We start from the raw sequence: 26,527 nt of genomic DNA on the forward strand, positions 1-26,527 counted from the left end.
TTTGTGACTTGGCGCGCTTTCTAGCGTTGGAAACTACTAGAGAATCCAAAGGCAGCTGTCCTTTAACCCCTTGCATGCCCGCCCCTTTCCCCGCCCAGTGCCGCGCTTTGTATTAGCGGGCGGAGTTCATGACGAGCTGGACTCGTCATGGGCACAGTGCCACCGCAGCCCATGACGAGTCCAGCTCGTCATGGGCACTGAAGGGGTTAATGTATGCAGGGTCTACAGGGGCAGGTCTATATTTCTTATCGATTCTAGGGTTAAGAATCCTGGCACGTACGGGATCTTTGAACACTTCAGGGGGATGCTTAATAACCCCTTTGATCATTGGCAATATTTGCACTGTCTTTTGGGACTGTTCGAATGTATCCAAAAGGAAGTCCTCCTCTGCTGTGTCTGAGTGCATTGTGACGCCGTGATAAACGGCAGCCCTATTATGCAGTTGTCCAAAACCAATGTTATTGTCTGGGGGAGGTGGTTTTGAGGGGTATGGCTGGGGGCTTGGGAGGTCTGGCAGGTCTATTGGGACAGGGTACTCCCAATCATCTTGTGGTGGGTCGTCTGGATCTGTGAACGGGTCCTTTGGGTCACCCCCCACCCCTTGGTCATCATCATCATCATCTGCAGGAAGTGTGTGTGGTGGAGAAATTAGAGGCAGAGGAGGTGTAGTAGATTTAGGGAGAGGAGGTGGGTTAGAAGGAAGTACAGGAGAAGAAGGAGGCATAGGTGATGTAGCAGAGTCCTTCTTTTTCACAGGCACAGGAGTGGCAAGTGCTGTGTCTAACTTCCTCTTCTTACATGGCACAGCTGTGACATGTCCTGTTTGAGGATGGATATAAATCTTTTACTGCCTTGGATCGACAGGATCCGGGTGAAAAAGTTCCTCTTCCTCGGGAACCGCCTTCGGTGCTGATTTTTTTGGTTCCGAGCGTGGCTGGTGTTGAGTTTTATGGTCTTCGGCCTTAGGAGGCGTGGTAGAGTCACTAGGCTTGTCTTTTGGTTCCGAGGGTCTTGGTTTCGGAGCCGAAGCGGGATCTTTAGGCTTGGAAGCATTGGAAACCGGCTTATCTACAGGCTTCGAGATTTTCGGGGTCGATTTGCCTTTGGAGGTGGAAGGTATTGGAACCGATTTCGGAGCCGAGTGTTCCTTTGGCTTTGGTGCCGAAGGCGCCGGCGGGACGATTAAGTGAGGTTTGCTCGGTGCTGAACTACCGGAAGGCTTGTCTTTTTTCTTCGGAGGCGGGCTTCTGAAGTGTGTTTTCGGTCGCGACTGGGGCCAACATGCGAAGTCTTGACCAGTGCCTTTGGTTTTGGTGGTGGGGTTGGGGTAGGGGCAGTAGTACTCACTCGTTGACCGGGAGTGACGGGGTCGTCTGAGTCGTCTGCCTCTGACACGATTTCGAGACCTTCGGAATCTTCTTCTGGGATATCCGGGCCTTCGTCGAAGGTTCCGGAGCTGATCTCTGCGCCATGATGCGACGTCGAGCCCTTCGATCTCAAATAGTTTTCTTCGATCGAAAGGAAGCGCAGGCTGGACAGCTGGACTTGTCGTGTTCAGGTGAGAGGCACAGGTTGCAGACCATGTGATGGTCACTGTGCGGGTATTTTGCTCCACACTAGGGGCATTTTTTTTAATGTCGTCCTTTCCATGAGCCGTAGGCCTTACGGCGTGGAGAGGCCCAGCGGCCCGTGTCGACGACCGGAATCGAGCCGATAAAAGGCGCGTCGAAGATGAAGATGTTCGAAGTGAATCCAAAGAGTTTGTGGAAGTTTTGTGCGTTGAAAAAGTTTGAAATGGAGATTTCGAACCGGAGCACAAAAATTGCATCCGAACCCAATGGCGGAAAAAAACAATCTAAGGATGTAGTCGATGCCCATGCGCACTATCGTCCAAGGGAGGAGTCACTTATCTCGTGACTACAAAGACTTCTTCCAAGACAACAACAAGGTGCAAGCATCCGAGCCCAACACCAAATGGCGATATAATGCAAGTGTGTGATCTGCAGCTCATATGCCTCGAACATTATATTACAGTGCTGTTCTCCAATCACAGCAAGAGTGCAGGGACTGCTTCCCTTGGCGGGACCCTGATGTTGTCATGGCACAAATGCAGATATTCTTGTATATCTTAGACACCAAAAAATACCCTGTAGGTGATCACTGCCTCACTTGTATATATCACACCAACACTAGCCCAAGAAAGTAGGAAAATAACAAGTACATGGTGTAAAAAACGGTACAACTCAGAATGAATAGTAGATAGGATTACATTGTGCTGGGTTTGACATTTCACGCAAGCGTGGTTGTAATGAAAACATTAATTGAACTTCAAGTGGTGACTCTGCTGTTGGTCTTAGTATATTGTTTTGCTGGTCAACCGGTAGTACCTAACATGGTATTTAAAAGATAAATAATGTTCAACCACAATCTTGGTTTCATGCCTTTATAAATTTGCTGTTGTGTTGTATAATATCAATTTTAACTTTTTTGTTTGTTTTGCCAATAAAACTGCCAATGTGTAACACTACAAGTTGTTACAGATTCAATGGTTGAATCATTTGAAACGTCTATATCCTGTATCTTAGTATCTGTATTTTCAAACTGTTTAATTCGGTCATCCACTTTAAAAAGTATGTCTCTGGATTTGTAGCCCTCTTATAGAGAAATAGCTTGGTTAAGTATGGATTATGTCTAACCTTGGGTGACTGATTGCAACTTATTGCTATATTCATTCACAACTTTTATAGGGGATTTCGTTTTGTATCCCTAACAGCTGGTGAAAGCCAATCAATCCTTGTTTTGAGCACAGCCCTACTGTTGAATCCCATAGCTTTTACAGGGTTACACATTTAATGTAAACACTTCATAATGGAAGATTTGGATTTTTTTTAATGGTTGTTAACATTTGCTTTTTCTAAACAGTCTAGCAGATGTTTGAGAATGTGCCGTGATCTGAGAGACCTTAAAACAATAATTTGGGTTGCTCTTCCTGATATGTGGGTGGTATTACCAACGCAGGGTAGTACGGTATTGTACTCCACACCAGATTTGTCATACGTGTACCATGAGTGTGCCCCGATGGTATACTGAAGTTGCAGCATTGACCTTCATCACGATTAAAGTTATGTTTATTCTGTTCTATTCTATTGTAATTTGTACATGGCTACCCAATTAAGGCCTCCCAGCGCTATAGAGGAAAAGAAGCCTGACAAGACCGTAACACACACTCTCGAACAGCCAAGTCTTAACAGAATAGTCTGATGCATGCTCTTTAAGTTGCACCAGCCAAAATCTAACAGTCAAGCACAATTAGATTGGGGGAGAGTAATCACACTATTCTCAAGATAATTTCCTAATATAGTGGGAATAGAAGTGCAAAACTATTTTTACATATCTAAGGATTAGTGGAGGATAGGGGAATAAAAAGTGAATTATCTTGCCGCCTTATTAGTGGCATGGAAACGATATTTAAGGAACGCACAGTGGAGGAAAATACACATCTTCATTTCGAAGGACAAAGATCAGCTCTGCTCTTTCTGTCTGCTCACAGAGCATTACACCAAATAGTTTACTCATTTTAGCAATAACATGTTGATGAAAAAGAATAACAAACCTTCACGATTGTGTGAGGATGAGGAATGTGAAAGTGGTTTGTGGCAATAAAATAACAACTAGCAAGGCTCCGTGAAATCTTCATCACATATTGCAAAACCAGCAAGATGACATAAGCTAGAAGTTACATTTTGGAGACATTACTTAAACAAAAAAAAGAGCGCTCGAAGTAGCAGCTTGAAACTTGAGAATAGTGAGTAATGCAAAACCGTACTTTTCAGATGACTTAATAGGGGCCCTTTATGCATGTCTAGGGTCAAATTTCTGGTGCGTACTGAAGACAAGCCCTTTGTAGACGTGTTTACTCGTCAAGTAGCTATCAGAGCAAAGTATTATTAAGTGGTATACTGAGGACAAGAGTTTGCCTTGTGGTTAAAGTATGTTCCGGGCGTCCAGAACACTACAGCATATTTCTTGGCCCACCTTTCACGAGAAGAAGATCACTATCTATGAAACTGAATGAATGCTTAGTGTCATTTGGATTCCTGTGAACTATGGGGCCTCTATCTGCAGGGCCAATGCGGTTGAGCATGAACATGAATGCTGTTGTGAAAGTGGTTACTTCTGGCGATGGCGTATTGTGTGTGGGTATTAATATGACTGCGTGGAGAGTAAATGATCATGCTGAGAGAGTTAGATTGTGTTGTGGTTGTGGGGTGAGGCTGGACTGTGGGAAAGTTTGAGACTCATGGCAACTTTCATGTCTGATATTGGACAGGAGTCCTTTCCTAACTCTTTCAGGCCAATCCACAAAAGATACCACAAGGAAAAGCAGTCTCTCTACTTTACGGTTTTGCACTAGCTCTCCTTGTGCAATTTGTGATCCTATCCACGATTGCCAAATCCCCTCATGGTATCAGCCTCATCTGATAGAGTTATTCATTATAACGCTGTCATTTGTTAATAAAATTTGTTGCCCAAATGTGAATTTGTTCCAGGTTATTAGGTTTCTTTTTCATACCCTCAGGTTTAAATTTCACAGAAACATTGACTTGCAAATGTCCCTGCAGCTGCAAAGGGGACAACACTAGCTTTAAGCTACCTTAGTTAAAAAATCTTCACTGCTCAGAAGACTCAGCTTGTATGTTTTTAGGTCGAGCCTAGTGGCAGCGCACATGCGCTGCTCACTCTGCGAGACTGCTGTAGTAGAGTTGCTTTTAATTGATAATAATTTTTGTATTGCAACGGTTTTAATTAAGTATGCAAATAAATTAAACTTGCAAATGGGAGAGAAGCCGCATCCACTCTCCTCCAATATTTTTCATTGGCTTGTGTCATTGTCTTTCATAAATGCTGCCTTCGGATTGGTTAATAGGCTTGTTAGTCACTCCTTAGTACAGCCTTGTCTTCATTTGTACCCTCCCATGGTGACTGGCCCTTTTACTTCAGTTGTTACACAGGATCTATTATTTAGTCTGTAAGCACTTTTTACATTTTTGAGTTTTTATTACTGCAGGCCGGACATGTGCTGCTTCAGCTAAAAACCGCTTGTGTTTTTTTAAGCAGCACGGCCGTCCCCGTAACATGGGCGCCTGTTTCAATTAATTTAACCCAGCATTATCTCGTGTCTGTTTCAACCCCCCAAGTAAAATGGATTTGGAAATGATTAGCGAATTAAGTCATGTGAATTCCAGGTAGCACATAATCCTGGGCTAATGGGCTGAAGCTGACAACAGCACATCTGTGTTACATGTCATCTGTACTATAGCCACCTGACGGGTTGTTTTCAAAAGCCTGTTTTATTAACACCACCACCACCTCCAATACCACCACCACCAATACCATCATCACTGCCAGTACCCCACCACCAATACCACCACCACCACCAATACCACCACCACCAATAATACCACCACCAATACAAATACCACTGCCAATACCAATACCACCAACACCAGTACCACCACCAATACAAATACCGCCACCACCAATACCACCAATGCCAGCACCACCAATAACCACCACAACCAATACTACCACCACCACCAATACTACCACCACCACCACCACTAATACCACTACCACTAATACCACCACAACCAATACCACCACCGCCAATACCAAAACCACCAATACCACCACTAATACCACCACCACCAATACCACCACCAATACCACCACCAATGCCACCACCAATAACACCACCACCAATACCGCCACCACCAATACCGCCACCACCAATACCACCAATGCCAGCGCCACCAATACCACCACAACCAATACCAGCACCACCACCAATACCAATACCACCACCACCAATACCACCGCATCAGCGCCTCTCGCTCACTGGTAACAGCAGGGGCACTGTACGAGGCAGGAGCTGCAGCCGAGACCATCCCTCCATGCCTGCCATAAAGCACAACCCGCCCAGCACCAGGAGGTGAAGCCAGTGCCCTACTACAGCTGGAGTGTTTTTTATTAGGCCAAAGATAGCAATGACATTACGCAATGCCACACTGCACACTCAAATCACGGAGAGGGCAGGAAATAGCCCCCCCGCTCTTGATCCTAAGCCGCGACAGTGTAATCACAGAGTGAAAGGTGTTGGAGGGCTTTGTTAGTGTTTATAGCTCGGATCAAATGTAACTCTCACTTCACACTTTGTGTCTGTGTAATTTTCAAAACTTACACATCTTCTTCGCTGCACTATTATTCACTACTTTGAAGACGTCGCAGGCGGGTCTCTTCCTCAATCTAACAAGCGGTCGAGAAGGCCCTTTAATGCAATGCAATAGGTCTCGCATTTGCGATAGTTTAAACTATTAGTATTTTAAATAACAAATGCCTTTTATTTATGTTTTAAAACCCAAAACATTAATAAAAGGCATTGTCATTTACAATGCCAATAGCGCAAACTTGTGTGAATGCGAGACCTATTGCATTGCAAATGTTTGCTGTATGTTGCAATGGCCTGCTGGATGGCATGGTAACCTTTACGAAACATGACTGGTTATGCTTAATGAGCATGGTTCTAAATGGTAATTAATAAGCTGTAATACTTTGCCTGAACTGACACATGCTTATGCCGTTCTGTCTCAGTGTGGTATTTTGATGATCCAACGCTTTACAACTATAACACAGAATAGGTATTTCAGCAGGCAGAGTTTGGTGCTGTTGATGGTTTGATTCTCTTGAAAAGCTCTCTCCATTGAAAAGGAACACACTCTGAGTTTAACTCCAAGTTCTTTCTTTTGTTCTGCAAAATGTATGCACCACTTTATGCTTTTAAGAGATTTGGTTATAAAATGACGGGTAATGCATCTTTTCTAGTTTGCTAGTTATCACTATTGTAGAGGTCACCTGGTTTTATAGAACTCACTAGGTCATGTTTCCATAGTCTGCAAACTACAACTGTCAGTGGAGATGCCTCCACCGGCAATTAAGGGGTAAGAGAGGTTAGTACGTGGATACCTCTTCCCAATTAGAAATACACTCCCAGAAATTGTATCAAGACAGAACAGAGCTCCAGAACTAAATTAAAACCTTACGTGGCGTACACTGCAAGATGCCCGCCCTGACCTTTAGGGGTCAGGGTGAACCCAATGAAGAAGCATGACACCAATAGGGTGTGTGAGGGTTAAATAACAAAAAGGAATTGCTTCCTTCCCGCATCTCGCGGTGTACGCCACATAAGGTTTTAATTTAGTTCTAGAGCTCTGTTCTGTCTGGATACAATTTGTGGGAGCACGTTTCCGTATTCACCTTGTCACTGTAGAAGAGTAATGGCAACTTTTGGTGTTTAGACCTGCATGTAGATGACAGAAAGTAGACCAGCTTACCTGATGAAGGGCCGGATGATAGCCATTACAGCCTTCACGTACCATGTTGGGTGGACGATAATCAAAGCTTTGAGATTCTTTTTCAACCTGTTGTATTTCAAGAGCAGTAGGAGAAAATATAAGAGCACACCATCAACCACAATGCTACACACACAAGCCAAATATCAAATAATAAAAACGTGATGTGTATCCGGAGGCAGGAATGGTTGATGCCCAGACCATGACTGTAAACACATTTCCTCTCTAGAGATTAATGGGCAAAGGCCACCAAATTTAAAATATATTTTGGATTATAAATAACACCAATGTTCTGTCACAATGTGTACAGATTAGCGGGCACAGCTCCCTTCCTATAACATAATCTGCAGCTCTCCAGAATCTCTAGGAGTGTCCCGCAAGAACATCTCCATTGTCACAAATGAAGTCAAATAAATAAAACTCTACTTAAAAACCAATGTTCCCCCACCTACCTACAAGTGGTGGGGGGGGTGCATACTAGTGACTGCATAGCTGGTCTTAATTGAAAACTGTATTTGGTTTTCCCTATTTGGTTTTCATTTACAAATCCCTTTGTTCTTGAGATTGTTGCAGCTTTCAACTCCATCTCATACCACATCCTCATCAAAAGACTTCAAAACACCATTGGCACCTGCATGCCCATGTTGAATGTGCTCTGCTGTATCCTGAGCAACAGAGCACAACTGGTGAAATTGATATACTCAAAGTCCAATACCTCACATTTGCAAGCCTCCTCACTGCCCTACATCCTAATGAACATGTAGAAGCACGACCTCATGCACCTCCTCAATTGTTGAACCGTGAAGCTTTTACTGTGGTGATGTAAAATAATTCTAGTTAAAGATTGTTGACCCACAGGACACATTCACCTATGCACCCCCCAGCTTGGATATCAATAAGAAATTGTTTAAAGGGTCATTGCATTGAATTCTAGATTTCTGACACATAGTTGCTCCTTGTAGAACTCATATGATGCGTGTCAACTCTCACTGACCCCATTATTCCAAAATTACATTCATACTACATGTCTAGTGAAAAAAGCCTGTTCAGCTACCTGAATGGAGATCCAAGCTTGTCCACGTATTAGGGTTAGCTCCAAGGGGACCGCTCCTAACTTCAGTGCAGAGGATGCTTAGTTAGCAGCTGAAAGGACCAAGCAAATGTCTTCTATGCCAGCCTCCCTGACTACCTACTATTTTGACAGTAGTAGTAGTAGCTCTTTATTCAATCGAAATGGAGATCATTCACAAAATTTATAAACAGCAATCTTCTTAATAAATTACATTATACAATAATAAATAAAAATCATAACATAGAAAGATTAGACATTTAAAAAGCTGAGAAAAAGATTTAAAACATGTAGCCGTTAGCATTAAAAACAAGTATTATTTGTTGACCTGTTAATATGTTTGTGGTATTACATATACGATTTTATCCGTGATAGCTCATAATGGGCCACATACCTTAACAGAGGATCTTAACATTGTGTCTCTAAATGTCAAAGGACTTAACCACCCGATTAAGCGCCGCAAAATCCTTGACTATTTAGCTAAAACTAAGGGAGATGGAATATTGTTACAAGAGACAAAGCTATCTAAGGATGATACTAATGTTATCAGATGTAACTGGATTTCGCAAGTGGCCTGTTCCCCCAGCTGAGCATAAAAAACAGGTTGTGATTACACTAATCTCAAAAAAATCAAACATCTCGCTAGAATCACAATCACATGATGATGAAGGCAGACTGTTAGTGACCCAGTTGAGGAAAGGGGAGGATCTAATTCATGTGGTTAACATATATGACCCTAACTCTGATAATTTGACTTTCTGGACTGGTGTATCTAGCATTCTAGAGGGTCTTCCTCAAGAAGATCTTATTGTAGTAGCAGGGGATTTCAATATTCCATTAGACCCGATAATTGATAGACAGTCTGCCTGTCATTATCATCCTATGAGCTCACATACTATAATCCAAACTATTTTTCCAAATTTAACCTCAAAGATTCCTGGCACCTTCAACATCCCGACACCAGAGACTACACTTTTTACTCCATTCCACATAATTCTTACACCAGGACAGACTATATTGTTATCTCCGGTTCCTACACACGATTAATCAAACACACAGATATAGCCCCCAGGTTGGTGTCGGATCATTCGTGCATCAGCCTTAAACTGGCGGGTTGCCACGATGAACCAGTGCCTAAAAGATGGCGATTTATTAATGATGTTTAATCTGATCTGGAGGATAAAAAGAAGAAGCGAAGAAGCTATTTTGGAATATCTTGGAGATAATGACACTACCGAAGTCAATGTAAATACTCTTTGGGATGCCTTAAAAGCCACCATTAGGGGAACAATAATTGAAACTAAGACAAAAATAAACAAACGTAAGAACCAGGGACTAATACAACTAGAACAAGAGATTAAACACTTAGAATCTCTCCACTTTACATCACTACAGGACAATGAAATACTTACATCATCATTAACACATAAGAAATATGAATATAATAAGATATTAAGTGAACGGGCAGGTGTTTGGATCAATACATTTAAAGCCCTTAACTTATGTGAAGCTAATAAGGCAGCAAAATTACTTGCATCCTATCTCAAACATAAACAGAATCAGAATGTCATCTCATCTATTAGAGATTCTAATGACCTAATACCCACGAAACATAAAGATATTCTTAAGACATTTAAAGCATTTTATCATGAATTGTATAGGAGTGATCAGAAATTTAATCTGGAGGAATGTACCAAATATCTAAATAGACTCAATTTGCCTCAACTTACTGTAGACGACACAATTATGCTAGGGCAAGAAATTACGATCTCGGAAATTGAAAAGTCGGTTAAATCATTGAAAGATAATAAGGCCCCTGGGCCTGATGGTTTTACAGCTACATTTTATAAGTCTTTTTTTAGAACAATTAAAGCCAACTATGAAACAAGTTTTTAACCATATTGCAACTAATGGGATTACATCAAACTCTATGTCGGAAGCTAATATAATAGTCATCCCGAAGGAAGGAAAAGACCCAATTTTGCCGAAAAATTACAGACCTATAGCTCTCATCAATGTGGATTACAAAATCTATGCAAAAATTGTAGCTGTTAGACTCAATTCCGTTCTCCCAAAACTAATAATTAACTCACAAGTGGGTTTTCTTCGCACCTGTATGTCCAATGACAATACCCGCTTGTTATGCCATGTTTTAGGAAATGCTGCAACTAAATCAGAGCCTTCTATCGCTATTACACTAGATGCCGAGAAGGCCTTTGATAGGGTCTCTTGGGCTTTTTTATACCGTTGTATACACTTGTTTAATCTAGGGAAGATATACATTAACATGGTTATGTCGCTTTATTTAAAACCCTAGTCCGTATTGCTGTTAATGGTGCTTTATCTGAATCCTTTACCCTTCAACAGGGTACCAGACAGGGATGCCCATTGTCTCCATCCTTATTTTTAATAGCACTGGAACCCCATATCCAGAATTTTAAACTTAACTCGAGAATTAAGGGGGTGGACATTAATGGCATTCGAATCAAATTAGCCGCTTATGCAGATGACATCTTAATAATAAGAACAACCGGAAAAATCAATTGCGGCCTTGATGTATACAATCACAGAATATTCAGTTCATTCTGGATATGAACTCAACAGAGACAAATCAGAAGTTAAGTCACTAAATGTACATTGCACTAGAGAGATTCTGGGGGAATCTGGTCTAGCGTGGCAACAAGGATATATAAAATACTCGGGAGTCGAATTTGGTATTAACATATTGGATACTCACCATCAAAATGAGAAAGTAATACTAGAAAAAATTAAACTTTTGGAATCTTGGTTGCCGAAATTTATTACATGGTGGGGAAGAATTAAAACTATAAAAATGATGATTACCCCTTTAGTTAATTATCTTATCACCATGCTCCCACTTATTTTGACAGGCGATTTCCATCATAAACTAGATATTCTTCTCACTAAATTCCTTTGGTGTGGAAAAAAGCACGAATTAGCATTAAGAAATTGAGGCTCGATAAAACACTATGTGGTGTGAAGTTGGCTGATTTCAGATTATAGCAGTCGGCTTTTTTAGCAAAACAAGGTTCGTATTGGATCTCACACCCCACTGCCTACATGCCTGTATGGTTAGAGGTAGAGAAGGCTATCCTTAACAACCTAAATCCTCTTGCACTCCTTACAACTAATCGGCTTTATCCATCTAATTCTAAGTCCATCTTTAAGAACACTAAATTGGCACTCCTGAAGATAGATAAGAATTTAGAGTACAGTATTAAAGGCTCTAAAATGGAATCATTATGGTACAATAGTAAAATATTTTATAAAAGTAAAAGTTTAACTTTTGACTCCTGGATTAAGAAAGGTATCTCTTTTCCCTGTCAGCTGGAAAATGCTTCTTACCCAGTTACGTTTTGTTTTCAGACCTTCAAACTCGTTATAATGTAGCTGATATTGAATTTGACAACTTTCTGAAAGTGAGAACTGCTTTGTCTAAAACCAAATTATCCCTTGAACAACCATCACTACCAATGTTTGTGTAAAAAAAAAAAAAAACTGGGCCATCAGGTTTCTCAGATATATTAACTTCTTCGTCCTAAAACCTCCAATTTCCATAATAAATCTGTCGCTTTCTGGGATTCACACTACTCTGTCCCGATATCTGATTCTTTATGGTCTACTCTGTGGAGCTCTGTCTCTTGCAATAAGATATCCCCGGTACTATCTCAAACCAGGTATTGGCTATTACATAAAGCTTTTTGGACTCCCGCTCGAGTATTTTCTTTAGGAATTCCAGAGGATGCATTATGTTGGAATTGTAATCAGGAAACGGGCGATTTACCCCATCTTATTTTACATTGTAAGTCAGTGAAATCTTTTTGGGATACATTTTTTAATGGTTTTGTTTAACTGTACATTGAACAAAGAATTTTCTACTTTAACTATGGCTTTTCTAAGGGCGGACTTGAGTTCCGATTATGATAAAGCTCTCCTTGATCTTCTGCTGTGAAAATGGTTCTTACTAACAGGAAAGACACGAGTAAGACATCCTATAAAGGATGGATTAATTGGATTACTCACCTTAGGGGTGCAGATAACATTACTTTACAAAACTCGCCTTGGAAACCCTAATCTAGATCGATGTGGAATACACTGGACAATTATTTCGACTCTCATAAACCTCCGTGAACTTACAAACAATTCTATGGAATTGCTTTGACTACCTCTTAGATTCCGACAGTATTTTTTGTATGTATCTATATTAATATATAAGGTCACTTTGGATCCTGGAGTCCATTACAATCTATGTATTATAGGTGCTTTATATGGTACATAAGTTTACACTGGGGTACTTCACTATTCACAACTGTATAAACATTTCTCAATATTTGTCTCTTGCTCTTTCTTTCCTTTATTCTTCCTTCTTTTCCTTTCATCTTCGCAATTTCTTTTCTTTGTTCTTTTTTTTTTCTTTTTCATTATCGACTTGTAGAGGTTAGTTTGTGCTATTACGGGGTTAAAAAATTTCAGTTTATGCTTTTTTATTTGAGAGTGGTTGTTCTATCTATATGTTATTCTAACCTTGCCATGTCGATCATTATCTTTGTTGTTATGTTTCTTTTTGAAAATCAATAAAGCATTTGAACAAAAAAAAAAAAAGTATTATCAACAGCACCATAATGATGTTTGCATAGTATGCCTGAAGTTATATTGTATCAGGCTTTACCTTATGGGTAGCAACTTAGACCTAATGCTCCAGGTATATAGCAAGTTTGACAGTATATTTTCTAAAATTTAGAGATGCCACCCACTGCCTACCCTATCATTTACAAACGTCATGAGCTTTCAGAGAGAGTCTGATTAAACTTGCAAATTCTCATCTTACTTTCCAGTGCCTGGCCAACACTAAATCCCTTCTACCTCGAAAAGAAAACACACTCTTAAGGCCTTTCTAACCCATCCTGTAGACACGTAAGCTGGGCAGACAGACCCTTCTTGTGTAAAGCTCGCACCTTGAACACTCACTACATCTCAGTACCTTAACTCTACATCAGAGGCTTCCACATTCATTTATTTCTTCCAGGAAAGGTCAGAGGACCCTACCTTTTTAACGACCAATGGTTTCACAACACTGTGATAACTTTTCTACCCGCAGTTCAGCAAATACACAAAATAATCATCTGTTACTGTCTACGGGTTACTGAACAGAATTACTCCGTTAAAATGTCTGCCGAAGCAGTGTATAACCTGTCTGGGGCAATACTTTTATGCTGTTTCTACTCTCACAGAGCTATTTCTTATTTTATATTCTTCTGGTTTTAATCTTACCTCAGGGAACACTAATGAAAGTTCCACTGTTCACCTTCAGGTGATTTTACTTTATTTTGAGGGTTCATCCTAGTAGCATCATTCTCAAAACCTACGAGAATAATTTTCTAAAAAGTCACCATCAACAGCTCTTGCATATGTGAGCTCGCTAGTGCAAGCAGATGTTACTTGTTCAACGAGGAGCAAACACAATGATGAAGCATGCCTCATAAATGGGCGAGGGTGTCACAGCCTTAATATAGGAATTCTCCTGTGACTCGGGAAAAGGAAAGCAAGCCTCTTTGCAGGTGTTGGAAAATGTCTTACTTTGTGGCTAAATGATTGTACCTGACCTCTTACGGCCATTTTTTAAATCTCTCGGTTGTTGTGGCAGATGTTGTGTCTCCATTTACGCTTACACAAAAAAATTGAGTAACTGTCAGCCTTCTATGAAGATCTAGGAGGAGGGAAACAGATAACATGGGTCCCCTTGAGTAGCAGTCTATATAAGGATCATCTCGGGTCATAAGAGACTCTTGAATTTCCTTGAAGCGCTGTATAGCGGTGACAGATGGGATAACAACTAGGAAATTATCCTTCAGTTCTTTAAAGGACAATAGCAGGATTTCCCACTTTAATGCATTTTAACTTTTTAGAAGTAACTGAAGTGCTTGATGGTGCTAGAGATGTTGTTGTATACCTTATCCCAGAAAGAATATATGATGTTACAACGCATGCAATTACAGCGCATGCTTTTACAATGCAGTATTTACAGCGCAACTACCATTACATTGCATGATTTTACAATGCATGCTATTACAACGCATTTTTTAAAACTACCATTACAACGCATACCATTACAACGCATAATACTTTTAGGGCAACAGCAGGGTAAGTGTTGGATAGTGTAGGGGTAAAAATTACTTTTCCCACTCCAGTGAGTGCAACAGTAGGGAAAGTGTTGGATAGTGTAGGGATAAAAATTACTATTCCCATGTACCCCAAAACCCATACCCACCCGAATACTAAAATAATCTCCATTACCTACCTTATAATGTGTTGTAATTGCATACGTTGTAATGGCATGCGTTGTAGTGACATGCGTTGTAGTGACATGCGTTGTAGTGACATGCTATGTAAAGGCATTTGCGCTGTAACAGTTGCGTTGTAAAGGTAGGTCGTTGTAAGGACTACGTTGTAATGGATGTTTCCCCCCAGGAACAGCAAATTAACTGCCATTTCCAATAGCTATTGTTTATGTTCAATAAGAAGTAGAATGGCAGATAGTTTAAAGTAGCGGTGGTAACATGGGTCCATCAAGCTGCGTCCAAGTTACATTTTCAGAATATCCACAGGAGGTAAATTTACTTTGAATTTATCTAAATGTAATCGATTATCTAGAGAGTGGTTCTCTCGTTGTGTATTTGCATTTATAGTCAAAAGCACTGAACAGTCCCGCCCATGTGCGTGGAACCCGGAGATTTTTTTCACAATATACCTTCTTATGTGTAGATGTTCTCCTTTCTTCAGGAAGGCCTGCAGAGTCATTTAAGAAAAACAAATATTATGCTGCCTATAGGAATAGGCTACAATGGGCCATGTCTTTATCTTGTACCGGCCAGGAGAATTGCATAGATGTGTGATTTCATGATGTTTTGATATAACAGCATACATCTCATTCACAAACACTTTTTTGATAGTATAGAGATGAAGGAGAGCAGGGCAGTGTAGCCCCATAGGCTGTCATTGTTTGAGTTAAAATAGAGACTGTGCCTTTAGGAACCCAGGGACCACAACTATCCCAGCATGCTGAATAGGTGGCAATTGAATCAGTTCTTTTTTCAGGCTCCTGCTTACAGGACCCTGGAGCATTGAGCTAGGATAATTTTGGCTTTTTTGCTCAAAAGTTTCACCTGAATCTTGTTGACCACTATTTCACTCAACATTTTTAGTCTATCCTTGGCTTTTTCAGTGTTTATCCTGACAGAAACTAGAGGTATTTTGACAGAAAAATGCCTTCTCTTTTTGACAAATGCCCACCCTATGGGAGAAAAGAGCCTAAAAGAGACCCTCATGAGGTGTGTTTTATCTGCCTCCCACAGAGTGATGTTCTTTAATCTTGTCGCCACTGCAGGAACTTCTCAAAATGCACCCTGAAGGACAGGGAGAAAATACACCTCCATGGTACCGAGGAGCGAAGAAGACAACAGACGCAGTCTGAAAGTGGGACCTCAGGGCAAGGAGAGGCTCAGCCCTCTACCAAGGCTCTGTCATTTGTCTTTGAAGGGCGTGCAAGGAAGAAGATGGCAGAAATACGCCATCGGGCCCGGTTGACGTCAAGAGGATCAATGTTGAGGAGAGGTACGGCGCCTACCTGTTCGCCATCAATTCATGATTCGCTGTCGAGGAAGCACTGCAGATCAGCATCGAGGCAAGGTGTATTGACGTCAATGACAACACCTTTGACTCACAGGCCTTGTTCCACGTCGAGGAGCCCATCGACCACGAGGCCTCCACGACAGTCACTTTCGAGATCCAGATCAACGTCAAGGTGCTGTCGAAGATTGCTGTTGAGATCCATACCGACGCCGAGGCACCGTCGACGATCACTGTCGAGAACGGTCAACATAGATAACTCTTTTAACTCATCTTGGCTACAGTAGGCAAGAAAGAAGAGGATACGCATTTATTCCTCTCCAGATTTGGGGTACTCCAGAACATACTCCTCTTCTTTAAGGGTCGAGCCATGTTCTCCTCCACCAACATCTCCTCCTCCTCTGCCACCACCTCCTCCACTGGCACCAGTTACTCACACACCGAGGCCCAGATCTCGGTCCAGACTGCGCCACCGTCATAGCCCAAGGCCATCCTCTATATCTTACAGGCACTCCCACCATTGTCACTCTCCATGACTGTCTCGCTCCAGACATCATACCAAGGACAGAGATCTTGCTGAGGGGAGCTGCAAAACTCAATATTGCCATGTGGACTCTACCCTCACAACATAAGTAATATTTGAGACACTTCAACACAGGTCAGCATCAAGACCTTTGCTGCCACTAGTGTCAGATCTCCTGGAACCGGCTATGGATCTTTTTTTAACTCCAGCCTTCGTTGAGCCAGCTCCATCTAGACTCCAAAAGAAACCTCACCCTCCAGAGCAAAATCCTACTTTTCTCTACACTGACCCAACACCAGACTCAGTTATTGTAGTAGTGGCAAAGAAACACCATGCCACTACTCCAATTTCTACAGAGCCTCCCGATAAGGAGAGTCAAAAGTTAGACTTCATGGGTTGTAAGGTTTGCAGTACGGCGGCAACCACGATTAAGGCAGCTAATGCTACTGCCCTTCTAGGCAGGTATGACAGGGCACTGTGGGAATCCATGCAGCAGTTTGCAGAACATCTCCCCAGAGATATAAGGGAAGACTTTATAGAAATCCTAAACGAAGGATTAATGGTTTCCAACCAGATTACTAGTGCTGCAGCAGACTCTTCCGTACTAGCAGCACATGAGTACTGCCAAAACGACTCTCTCAGAAGACACTCTTGGCTCCGCCTCACTTTCCTAAAGCCAGAGTCTCAACAGAGGATCTTAAACCTCCCATTCTAGATACTACCCTCTTCGGAAGTCACACAGATTATGAGCTGGCAAAAAGGAAAGCAGGAATGAAGTTAGTCAGCTTTGAGAGACCCAAAAAAACAGAGAAAATCTTTACAGCCCTACCAACGCTGTTTCTGTTCGTAGAGGGTTCAAACCCCTCAGTGGCATCAAGGGCGCCAACAAGGCAGTGGACAGCAATAGCACCAATGACCTTATCAGCCATACCAACGGAAGCAGACCAGAGGGAGATCCACCCACCAGCCTGCTCAAGGAGGCAAACAACCATCAGGATCAAAACCCTGAATTATTACTTCCCCCTCTTCTGTTACCCACTCCGGTGAGGGGAAGCATATCTCATTACCTGGCAGAGTGGAAAAACATAACACAAGATGCCTGGGTTCTGAATATTGTGCGAATGGATATTGTCTCAGGTTCACCAGTCCTCCACCGTCCATACCTCTGAAACCATCCAGTTTCCAACTCCTGTTGTTACAATTGGAGATCAACATCCTCCTACTAAACCAGGCGGTGGGACCCGTTCCTCACAAACAATAAGGGGCGGGCATTTACTCTATGTACTTACTGGTGAGAAAGAAAGACAAGAACACATTCAGACCCATACTTGACCTCCAAACTAGTGGATTCAGCGAGAAAAGTTCCAGATGCTAGCATTACATCGAATCTATCCCAATAACACCAGGGGGATTGATCTGTAAGAATGTGGGCCCTACAACTTGCCAGGAAAATGTAATTCCTCCCTACCTACTCCATTTTGCAAAATCTGGCTTGCAATTCTCTTCTACAAAGTTCACCCGGCAGCTCTTACTGCCTATAAAAAAAGTGTCCTTCACAAACCTCTTATCTCAAAATCCCCGTCATCAAGGATTTTCTAGAAGGGTTGAAGAAGGTTTTCCCTCCCAGTAGACATCCTTCACCTCCCTGGGAACTCAATTTAGTCCTTGCATAGCTCATGCAGGACTCTTTCGAGCCCATACACAAGTTATCTCTACAACATCTGCCATGGAAATCTCTGTCGCTGCTGCTCCGGCGGAGCAGTAGTGGGGTGGTGATAAAAAATAAATTAAAAAAAATCACATACCTGCTGGCTGGCCAATCACCTCCACTCCTCCATCCTCTTCCTGGCTTCTGTTCGAACAGAAAGCACCCAAGCTCCCCTAAGCCAATTACAACTCTGCAATTCAGCGTTGTGATTAGTCTGAGCACCGTGGTTCGGTGCTCAGATGGGGAATCTGAGCCTGGGCATGTTCTACACCCAGGCAGTAATGCAGCCTGGGTGAGGAACATGCAAAGTACGCATGAATGTTTGGCTGGCCTCAGAGGGCCGGCTAAACATTCATGTACACTTAGGAGGGTGCCACCACTCCTCCCCCTTGCGCTGCACTGCACTGCCCAGCCAAGCCCCGCTCCACAAAACTGCCTCAGCACGGAAAAATAAAGTGATAACAACATCGAGTTATTATCTTTTATTTATTTTTTGCCTTGCTGAAAGGCAGTGGGGTGACACCCCTCCGCCTTAGCAGAGGAGCCGCCCCTGGGAAAACCGGTTTTGTTGTGCCGATCACATCAGCCCACAAGGTAAGCGAGATCCAAGAATTCTGCTCTCATGAATCATACACTGCTTTTCACTCTAGCAAAATGGTTATGCGAATGGACCCAAAATTCCTCTCTAAGGTTATTTTGGATTTCCATGTAATCAGACCATATCATTACCAACATTCATTCAGAATCCCTGTACTCCAGCTGAAAGATCTCTTCATTCTCTAGATGTCAGCAGAGTCTTGAAGTTTTATCTTGATAAAACATGACACCCACAGATCGAACCAATTGTTTATCAACTATGGTCCAGTCGGTACGGATTAGACACTTCCAAGCAATCCATTTCCTGATGGATAATTTCCTGTATCTTATTGTGCTATCAAAAAGCTAACAAGACAGTATCAGCTAAACCAAAAGCGCACTACACTAGAGGTAAAGCGGCTACTGCTGCTTTCTTGAGGAATTCCCCAATACCGGATATTTACAAAGCAACCACGTGGAGATCTGTTCATACATTTTCCAAGTGTTACTGCCTAGAATCTGATGCTAGATCAGACGCTCAAGAGGGACAAGCCTCTTTCAGAAATCCATTTGCTTAACTGGCTACCTTAGTTAACTCTCTGTCTTCTCCACCACTCCTAGTAGGGATGGCCTTGCTGCTCTATTTAGTGCTTATGACTATAAATGGAAATCCACTATGAGAGAAAGAATCGTTTTTTACCTGTAACTCCAGTTCTCTCCTAGGGGAATTTCCATTATAGTCATAGGCAGCCCTCCCTCCTCCCCGGTGGAGTGGACAGAGGTAACTTTGGGACCTAAATATCATCACGCTTCGCCTCAAAAACAAGTGAAGCAACTGCCATCTGCATGATGGGATACTGGTGGTCCCTGAGTTCTTAAAGGAACAGCCTCTATTTTTAACTCATAATGACAGCCTATAGGGAGACACTTTCCTGCTCTCCATCTCAAAAAGAGGTTTGTGAAGTAGATTTATGCTGTTATATTAAAACATCATGAAATTATACACATATGCAATTCTCCTGGCCCCCTTTTAAAGTACAAGGTGAAGACTTGGGTCATTGTAGCCTATTCCTATAGGCTGCATAATCTTTTTCTTTCTTAAGTGACACTGCAGGCCGCCCTCAGGAAAGGCGAACATCTATACTTAAGAAGATATATCATGAAAAAGTGATCTGGGGTCCCCGCACATGGGCGGGACTAGTCAGTGCTTATGACTATAATGGAAATTCCCCTATGAGAGAACCGGAGTTACAGGTAAGAAACTATTCCTTATCCTGAAAATACATCACAGATTCGCCCCCTACATTGGACATCACTGGTTTAAATGGTGAGGGTTCCATTCTTCTCAGACACCTGGGAACAAGCCCACTCACCATGCTTCTAAGATCCTGCTCGGCGGCTGGCAAAATTCTCAGGTGATACATCAAGTATTTTCTTTAGATTGAAGGAAACATTAAAGTCATAAAGCTTTCATTCAACAATACGTTGGTTCCTTACCGCCTGTCAATGGTCTGATAACACTGTTTGAGCCATCCCATGGTTGGAATTTTGCTGCGAGGGGTAGCCCCATTCAGGTACACCAGCATGTAGTTTTCTGCCACCATCACTTCAAGTGTTCCTATGATATACCTGTATGCACAGATATGTGTAAATATATATCAGACAAAGTAGCAAAACCAATTCTTGTCACAGCACAAGATGCATATACATTTTTAGGAAAACAGAGATTTACCAGGAGATGGCGCCTCTGAAAATCTGGTAAGTGTACAACATAATTAGCATATCAGGCCTGCAAGTGATGTGAGATCCTGTATGCAGACGATGCAAGGCATTGGATTTGCTGTGTTATCACATCATATCTACAATCTCACACCACATCATATTCATCATTACTGACATCATCCACCACTACCTCTTGCCACATTTATTCTTGACATATCAAAATATACTCCTCAGCCCCTCTATACATCAATATGTGGCAGAGTCCAAAACAACTCAAACGCAGCCCAAAGAGCATCACGTCACACTGCACAAGATTATACATCGGAATGTGGCAACAAACACATTCACTGCACGACCCAGATGACGTCATGCACACCACACACTAATGCAAGGCCATCATAAACTTAGGAGCACCGCTGATGAGAGCACATGTAAAACACTAAACAGGATCACAAATTAGCGTAGATGACAGTGCATAGACCTGCCCACGTTCTCTCAACCATTGCCAGTCTCATTCCTACCAGTGTTCAGCAGAAGGTCACAATACCGACACACTCCAATAGGTAGGAGTACTTGCAACACTCCATTCGAGTAGCTCAACAACTTGAGGTTAAAATTATTAAACCATAGAAAAAATAATGCTCTAAAGTTATGTCATAGATTGCAGAGGACAAAGTAACAGTGCTCTAAGCAGAAACTATGTATTATAATTTAACACGATTCTGATTTTTATATAAATATAAAGTATTTTAATAATTACAAAACTGCAATCATTTTCTTAGAAAGGTTTATCATAACAGATACTTTCAGGACCTTTGCCTTCCAAGTCTTAAAAAACCTTTAATCATAAGAGACACATATATGCAGTAATTTGCCATGATTCTCTTATGAATAACCAGGGCGAAGTAAATGCAAGAGCACACTGTAGTCTCTAGCTTTGTCGTATCTAAGTTAATCTTTAAAGTGCGTTTTGGGAGCGTGGATGTTGGTGCTTGGCAGTTACACAGTAAGTATCTCAGTTAATCTTTAAAGTGCGTTTTGGGAGCGTGGATGTTGGTGCTAGGCAGCTGCGGAGTAAGTAAAGGTTTTTCAACATTGTGAGCTTTCTACTTTGAGCTCGAAGCATCCTTTTTCTGTGTTCGGAGGATGGCCTGGCTCTCGAAGATATTTTTTGTCCAGTTCATAATATGTTTAAAAGGGAAACTTTTTTCAGTACTCCATCTTTTCCCTAACCCAGCCACCCCACTAGCAGGCAAGGTTGAAGGTTGTTCATCTGGGTGAGGTAGAAGTAGGACTTCTAAGATAAGGTCAGTGAGTAACTTGTACTTACAGATAAAGCACAGTTGCAAAGTTGATAGAAGGCTGAGAATAGCAAAGCATCTACACCTCAATAGTGTGTGGGCAAGAGTAGGACTCTGAGAAAGAAAATCTGTGCCTTTAGCAGATCATGAGTTGGATGTAGTCCACCAGTGAGAACATCTCAGCTACCTGCTACTTAAAAGCAAATGGATAATAATTGCCATGTCAATGTGGAAAAGAGGAGGGGAACAAGAAAAACATTGCGAGAGAAGATTCTAAAGTCCTTAATCTCACCCCTCTCAAATGTCATAGGAAGGGCCATCCAACCCAACAGATGCAGTGCACAAGCCTGCCTTAGGAAGAACTTGGGAATGACCCTCCTGCTGATGAGATGGAGTGCATTAAGGTACACAAGACCAAACCATAACACCAAGTGGAAAAAACATTGTGGGAAGAAGACCCTACAATGAAACTCCACTCCAACGTACCACACTAGTGAGTCTAATGTGAAATAGGAACTCCAAAGAACCATAATGGAGATTCCAGATATGCCATCAAAATGGGTTAACTGTGGACAAAAATAATATTCTCGTATTCTGGAAGATGGCAAGCGGGTGAGACGTATCCTGATGGTCTCCCCGTTCCCCGTCGGCCGCCCGCTATCATCCCGGCACTGCAGTAGTGTGTAGGGCCCATGGTTGAGCGCCACAGAACAGCGAGAACTTCTGGGGGCACATAACAGCGAGCTGCGCCCGGGGAACGTCTTTAGAGGTGCTGCCGATCTGCTCGGCTCTGGCGATCCACGATGGCGGCATAGGCGAGGTGGGGAAGCTACGCAACGCATGGAAGCGTCGGGGGCCCTGCGGTGGGAGACCCGATGCTCTGAGGCGCTTTCCACCGTGAACCCTCGAGGCCAAAACTGAGGCACAGCGCTTCCTCAGGACAGCGCGTGGGCAACGGAGGACACCGGCATAGCGGAGCGAGGGTGATCGACGGCCCGGGAGGGGCCCATTTCCTTGCGCCTGATACTAGTGCCGACGGCGGCCTACGGCTCCCTGGGCCCTGGAGGTGAGAGACACTGCAGTACCCTCCCCCCGCCAGCCTGTGTGGTGCGCCGGTCGGCGATCTCCCGTCCCGGATCTATGGCCCTAATTTGATGGGGGGTCTGGCAGCGGGGACGACATCCCTGGGAACTGACAGCAGCTGCAGCGCCGCGCCGGCCTTGACAGTGGATCCACTGGGGGTCGGGGAATGAGAGTGAGGCCCGGCGGGACCAGATAGGCCCATACCAGAGGTGCCTTGAGACTGGGAGGCCTGAGCTGTGCACACGACCCACTACGACCTGCACGGGCCACGCTGTGGGATCGCGCTGGTGGGCCCAGAAGCGTCCGACGGCTCTAGTGAAATTCCTTCCCTGACCCCACGCGCCCCTCCACGACATCTGCGGATGTATACTCAGCGGTGGTGACAGAGCCTAGAGGGGCGTTGGGGTCTGGGTGCCCTCGGTCACGCCAGGTGCGGAACTGTGCCACGGGACTGGCGCTACGTCGCGAACACTAATACAGGGGTGCTATCGAGACCTTGAGGAGGCCTACAAGGAACGTGGCTGTCCAGGACCTGCGTGCTTGGGGGCTCAGCTGGCAGTCGGACGATGTTGTAGTGGCTTGGAACGACAGGCGGGTGAGTCGGTGGCGCCACTGGACCGCAGCAACGAATAGGGCAGCCCTTCAGCTGTGCCACTTCGGTCACGGAACACTACACATCTTCACGCGGCTGCCTGGAAAGGGCCAGAAAGCCCGCCATCGTGGCGCCTTGAAGAGGGGCAGTGGCGGTCATAGAGGCCAGGGTTCCAGGGTCCTCTACCTACGCACCATCGCTCACACCTGAGAGTCTGCCGCCATACCTATCGCTTAACTCGCCAGCCCTGCTCCTGGGGCGCACCCTCACGCCATTGCTCCCCATGCGAGGCCGCAGACCAGATATGTCTCAGACACGCACCAAGAAAGATAGGAACGTAAAGGACATGTTTACTAAGATCTCAGAAGCGAGCGGGGGAGATGATAGCACCTCTCCGCCAACAGCGGGAGGGAGTGTGACGGAATCCATGGAGGAACCAGTCACACGAGCATTCCTGGCCCAATTATTTGCAACTCTGCGAGATGACTTCCAAGATCTCAGAAAGGAGTTCTCTAATGAGATTAAGGAAGTACGACGAGATATGGACGTAATTGGAGAGAGGGTGGCCTCAATAGAAGACAAGGAAGATTCGAGAGAGGAGGAAGTGGAGCACTTGAAGCAAGAGGTGTTTCGCCTTCAAGCCCAACAAATAGACATCCAAGCCCACGCGGAAGATTTGGAAAACCGCTCCCATAGAAATAACATCCACATGAAAGGCGTCCCCTCTAAAAAAGAAGGTGCGGACATTACTACATATCTTCAGGGTCTATTCTGCCACGTCCTGCAAGAATCGCAGGACTTTCCGATAAAAATTGATAGGGCCCACAGAGTCGGCTTGCAAAGAAAGGCCCCGGCACCGCCGCCAGATATACTGTCTTTCCTCCTGGACTTTCAACTCAAAGAACTCATTTTGCGGAAAGCCAGGGAAGCGCAACCACTCACCTATGGAGGGCACGACATCGCTCTATACCAAGACCTGGCGGCGATCACGTTGCAAAAGCGCAGGGCCTTCTGACCAGTCACTACGCACCTTCGTAGTCAGGGTGTCCCTTACTCCTGGGGGCACCCATTTTGCATTATCTTCAAGTGAGACGGCAGGCTGAGGCAAATCAAATCCCTACGGGAAGCGTGTGAGCTCCTGGGTGTCGATGCCCCTCCTGCAGAAGAGTCCGACAATGGCGGAAAGAGAGATCAACGAGAGCGATGGCAAAGCGTTGGGCGCTGAGGGAGCCCCGAAGCCCCCTCCAGACCGGATCCTGCGACCATCGCGCAGGAGCGCCAGGCAGTGTTGGCCTCATTGACTGCTGATTTCGCCCCCTGAACTGAAGCGCACTCTACTCGTCGGGTCAGATAAGTGATCTAAAGCTTGCTGGGGGAGGCGGGGGGCCGGGGCGGGGGAAGCGTTGATGGCCACAGGATGCACCCTACAAACTATTTCACCAAGGGGATGCAGAGGTTCACCGCGACTTCTGGACAATTGTTCGGGGTTGTTTTTGTTCTGTTTGTTGGGGTTAGGGTGGGGAGGGAGGAGGGTCCGGTACATATGCGGCTTTTATCCAAGGGATCTTTGACGCTCTGGGAAGTATTTCGCTTGCACTCATACCCGGATTTTACTCAATCAGCTTTACGGGAGGGGTACTTGGGCATATTGGGAAGAATGATTCACTTTGGGGTCCATAGCAATCAACCCACACCCATCTACTATGGCCACGGACGAGGTGAAGTTACTCACGATTAACGTGAAAGGGCTTAACAATCCCATCAAATGTAGGGCGGTCCTTTTTCTACCTGGAAAATGCTGAGGCCGATATCTGTCTCCTGCAAGAGAAGCATCTCCTTGCAAAGGACTGCCACCGACTGAGGTCGAAAGGATTTCCACATCAATATTTTTCCTCTTCTGGGGAGAAAAAGGCGGGAACGGCCCTGCTCATATTTAAACGATGCAGGGGGGTGGTACAGGAGAAAGTGGCAAAATTGAAGGGAAGATCTCTGGCATATACCATACAATTTGGCTCCCGATCCATAGTGAAAGGATCCCTTTACGCTCCCAACTCAGGGCAGGACCGCTTTCTTAGAACAGCTCTGACGGATGTTGTGGCCCCACAAAATCGCATGACTTTGATAGGGGGGGGACTTAAACATGATGATGGATTCGACCGTGGATAGATCTCAGACCTCCTCTTGGCACAAAGGAGAACTATCAGGGGAAGGGAAGAAATGGCTGCAGGAACTGGGTTTTGTGGACATATGGAGGGAGACACACCCGATCTCGACCCAATCCACTTTATTCTCACACGCACATAAGTCCTACGCCCGCATTGATTATTTTCTGGGGACGAGGGAGGCCGCCAGTGCAGTCACGGCGGTGCATATAGATCCTATTGCCCTTTCAGATCATGACTCAATCAATCTACATATATCAGTGCCGGCCATCCCCCGCCCAGCGGGCTGCTGGAGACTTAGGGAAAGTATGCTTCACAAAACGTCCGTGGTACAACAGCTAACCAAAAGTATCCAGGAATACTTCGCCATTAACGCCACCCCCAACACTTCGTTGGCAACACTGTGGGAAGCGATGAAGGCAGTAGTGCAGGGGGGACTTCTAGCACTGTCAGCGGTCGAAAATAAGGAACGCAAGGAGCTGAGAGCTAGTTTGGCGGCCCAAATACACAAATTGGAAAGAGTGCATAGCAGGACAGGCGCACCCAGGGTTTGGAAACAGCTGAAAGCAGCTAGGGCGCAAATGGCCGGACTAGATCTGGATAGAGCAGAGTGTCACCGTCCAATAGTCCTCGGGGTCGCACGATGCTGTAAGGGGTCCACCTCCAGATAGCCCCTTGGTCTGATATCAATTATGACAGACACAGAAGGGCGATCAGGCGAGGGAAGGAAAGGAT

The 26,527-nt window shown here is 44.0% G+C and overlaps 1 protein-coding gene across 4 annotated transcripts in view; it reads right to left on the minus strand.

Moving 5' to 3' along the window:
- The window catches only part of BNIPL (BCL2 interacting protein like), a 161,739-nt gene that overhangs the window by 27,289 nt on the left and 107,923 nt on the right, over positions 1–26,527 (minus strand). For all 4 annotated transcript variants that reach the window (XM_085639873.1, XM_085639876.1, XM_085639875.1 and 1 more), the window contains exons 7-8: positions 20,430–20,561; positions 7,392–7,478 (exon numbers count right to left, since the gene is read on the minus strand). In XM_085639873.1, coding sequence (XP_085495999.1) covers positions 7,392–7,478; positions 20,430–20,561 — 219 coding nt within the window. The remainder of the gene's footprint in view (positions 1–7,391; positions 7,479–20,429; positions 20,562–26,527) is intronic.

The sequence above is a fragment of the Triturus cristatus genome, chromosome 12 (genome assembly GCF_964204655.1).
Source record: "Triturus cristatus chromosome 12, aTriCri1.1, whole genome shotgun sequence".
NCBI classification, from domain to species: Eukaryota; Metazoa; Chordata; class Amphibia; order Caudata; family Salamandridae; genus Triturus; species Triturus cristatus.